We start from the raw sequence: 3,828 nt of genomic DNA, 5'->3' as shown, positions 1-3,828 counted from the left end.
TAGATTAAGAGTTAACATTAAAATAGATCTATACTCGTTCGTAATTATTTTATTTATATCTATAAAAATTTCACATGAGACACCCTTATTGAAACACTAATGATATATATGTGTGTTTTTTTGTAACTTTTTAAATATATTTAATAATAATTTTAAATTATTTTCTAAGGTAGTATTAATTATATATAATATAAAAAATTACAAAATATTATAATTACACATATGAAGCATAATAACTTTGATGGGAAGTCTGTAAAGTTAATCTTAATAGAAAAATGAAACAGGGCAGAAAACAGATAACCTGTTATTATTCAATAACTATTACATTTTGGGCTTCTTAGAAAAACGCTACCCTTGAGGCATGTTCAACTAATCGCGACCACAACGTTCTATGTAGCACCATTTATTTATGTGCCTGTTGAGTAGTTATACAGCGCGAATGGAGGTAACCCAGATTCAGCGAGCTGATAAAGTGTATCATTTGCGAAGGAGAAACGCAATGACCAGGTCAAGTGTATTGGGCAAGTACTCTGCAAATTTCACAGCGGCTCTTTTCTCAATCCTGGAGAAAAATTCATCTATAAGATATTCATTCCATCCAAAGTGGGCTCCCACAATATTTTCGAACAAGGCTCTGTAATGCTTTCCTACTATTCTACCAAACATCTCCTCCTCCCCCTCTCTAACCTCCATCAACGGATGTAAAGGAAACCCACTCAGAGTCATCACGCTGTCTATTTCAAAAGAGTTCTCCGTCTCCACTATGATCTTTAGCTCCCCTACGCTTGGACCATAGTAGGGAATGTTGAAGGAGTCTAGTTTCTCCTCCTCAATCAAACCCTGCGAACAAAATGTCGATCACATACTGAATGTATTAAAACCTAATTATGAGATAATAATATTGAATTATATAATTTACCTCGTTTACCATCTCCTGAAATGCAACTTCCAAGTGAAAAGCACAATCTCCCAACCCGCTTTGTTCCTTTATGTCCGTAGAGTTACGGGCCAAGACAGCGATGAACAGACATCCTCCAGGAATAATCTCTTTCGCTCTTGCACCTAGGAATGTTGCAAAGTCTTGTTTGAATCGGTCGAGATAGGCATCGGCTACTTCATCACTTGATATGTAGACATGCCCACCGTTCCAAGCAGGGGAACATCTGTCCTCAATGCTAGCAGGAACCTGAAATTGAAAGCGATTAATAATATATCGTCTTCATCAGTATTAAACTAGATTTGGTCAGATGGGAAAATTAAATGACATAACTATAGGGCTTAATGTCTTTCTCACTCACTTGTGAAAGCCAATGGAGGCTGGTGGAGGAATGGCAGAAATGGAGGGTTTGCCGTGGGAAAAGTCGCCTGTAGTGAGATCCCGACACGGCTGATGCGAAGTAACTTCTAGCCGCTGGAGGCTTAACTTCACTGTGCACTGCTGCTGTTGCTGTTGGTAGTCCTGTTCCTCCATCTCCAGATACAATTTCAAGTGCACCTCGAAATGGAGGCAACGTTCGAAACAATGAATTGAAATCATTAGATGGAAGATCAACGAAGTGAACCTGGAATTCTGGTACGTCTACGCAATGGCGAATAAAAATGGATTTGACAGCTGTGACGATGGTGTCAGCTGTGAGAAGAGTATTCATCCCAGTTGCACACCCAAAGTCTGCGATGCGAAACACACCATCTACGGCCTTCATCAAGGATCTGACGTTCTGGTAGATCCCGTGCTCCAGGAGGGGCTTAAGGGCCAGAACAAGCTTTAACTGCACAATCATGAATGTAATAATATGGTGTAGTGCAATAAGATATGGGAACCAAGATTTAAGCAGCAGGGCTTCATTAGGTTAATAGAATTACCTGCACAGACGGAGAATGATAGGCATAACTTGAATCTCCATTTCCTCCCTTCATGCTGAGCACATTCTCGAGGTTGTTTACCGTCTCCATTGGACTGCAATTATTTCGAAGTAACGCAAAATCTCAGAAGAACATTCAGTCAGAAATCTGAGTCGTGATGAGTAAGTTACATGCAGCGCGAGTTTTTAAAGAAGGCCTAATAAGATGATTTAACGATGATGTGACGTCATATCGAAGATCACTATAATAATGATTCGGATGTTGGTGTTGTAACGACTACAACGATGATGTCATATCCAATATTTCAAAAGTTGCTTTTATATCTAAGGGATTAGGTTGGTAAATTTAATATTTTTAATGTTATTTTTATATGGTTAATAAACAACGTCTACCCTAAAAAATTATGCATAATAATGATGTCAAGCTATTGTATCTCAGCATTCTAGCGTCATGTTGAGACTGCGCCTTGTAATGTAGAAAAGATGTACCACATTAAAATATTCCATCGAAAGTGTTAGGCGGAGATTTGAAGTATCAATATTCCAGCCACGTTCAGTGTTCAGCGTACTCGTTAGCACGAAATCCGTAAAATGTTGTGGTCCCAAAATTAACGTTGGTATTATTTAACTAACGCTTGTACCAATCATGGTTGCCCGTCAGAAGAGAAATAAAAGTGGCAAAGAAACTTTCCTTCCCCGTGCAGAACTCACGAAGAACTTCTCAGCCACGAAAATGCACATAATTTGTTTTTAGATGGTGAGTGCCGACCTTTTCGCACTAATTTTATCAATATCTACGTGGACGAAAGTGATGAATAATATTGTAAAAATTTACAGCGCAGGTGTCATTTCATCACCATCGTCATACAATTTTTATTGCACACTCAAACTTTATATTTATTCCATGGCCAAAAAGTCATCGAGAGATGAAAAAACCTATCCATACAAAACTGCTACGTTCCTGACAAACGAACAGGTGACATATTTTATATTTTAAAGGTAAATGCACACCCACTTTTAAACATGTTTTCACAAGTGTTTTTTTAATGTATTTTTTATATATTTGGATATGGGTATTCGATCATTGTTATTTGCATAAATGGATCAGTTTCCATTCACTTTATCTTAATAATGTTAAAACAACCCAAGTTTCAAAAATGTTAAATAAAATTATAAAAGCTAAAAGTTATAGGAATAGAAAATTAATTATATAACACATATTTTACAAATTTAGTATTATTATTTAATTTAAATTTTTAAATTATTTTTAATTTTATATTAATTATAAAAGTTTATAATAAATTTTAAGTTTCATATTAATTAATACCATTACTAATTAATAAAATTATTTTAACTTTTACACTAATGATGAAATAATGATTCACAATAAATTTCTTAAATTTTGTATTTAATAAATTGATTAGAAATTATTTTTATGTTTTATATAATATAATCAAAATATTAGTTTTCAAATATTTTAAAATAACACTTATTTTTGTTTCGTATAATTATTAATATTTCAGATTTAATCACATATAAACTTTTAGACATTTTTTTGTTTTTATTTCTAAAAGCCGTAAAATAATATTTTTTAGATATTTGGAAAAACTCACAGTGACAATTTTTTTTTTTTGAAACAGATGTCAATACGAGATGGGCAAAACATATATTGGTGCAATATCCGTAAAACATATATTGGTGCAAGATCAGCAATATAAATGGATTAGTTTTTATTTTAGGATTTTGATACATAATATTGAAACAAGAAAATCTTTAAAATTGGTATTACTTCATTTTTTTAGAAAATAAAAATTATATCATAGAAAATATACTGGCTATAAATAAATTCAAATAATATTAAACAATAATAATATTTAGTTTGTAATATTAAATTATTAATAAAAATTATAGAATATATACTAATTATAAATAAATTAAAATGATATTAAAAATAATAAAATTTAGT

The 3,828-nt window shown here is 32.8% G+C and overlaps 1 protein-coding gene across 1 annotated transcript; it reads right to left on the bottom strand.

Moving 5' to 3' along the window:
* Positions 1-283: 283 nt before the first annotated feature.
* LOC149250770 (indole-3-acetate O-methyltransferase 1-like) lies at positions 284-2,027 on the bottom strand. Its single transcript, XM_089456473.1, has 4 exons — positions 1,864-2,027; positions 1,299-1,769; positions 920-1,186; positions 284-840 (listed from the first exon to the last, which is right to left on the bottom strand). The coding sequence occupies exons 1-4, from the start codon at positions 1,951-1,953 to the stop codon at positions 478-480; spliced, it is 1,191 nt and encodes a 396-aa protein (XP_089312599.1). The 5' UTR covers positions 1,954-2,027; the 3' UTR covers positions 284-477.
* Positions 2,028-3,828: the final 1,801 nt, after the last annotated feature.

Source organism: Pinus tabuliformis, chromosome 7, assembly GCF_031772625.1.
Source record: "Pinus tabuliformis cultivar Carrire ecotype Pingquan chromosome 7, CPIR1, whole genome shotgun sequence".
NCBI classification, from domain to species: Eukaryota; Viridiplantae; Streptophyta; class Pinopsida; order Pinales; family Pinaceae; genus Pinus; species Pinus tabuliformis.
The sequence above is the reverse complement of the archived record's forward strand: the minus strand, read 5'-3'. Positions and strand labels throughout refer to the sequence as shown.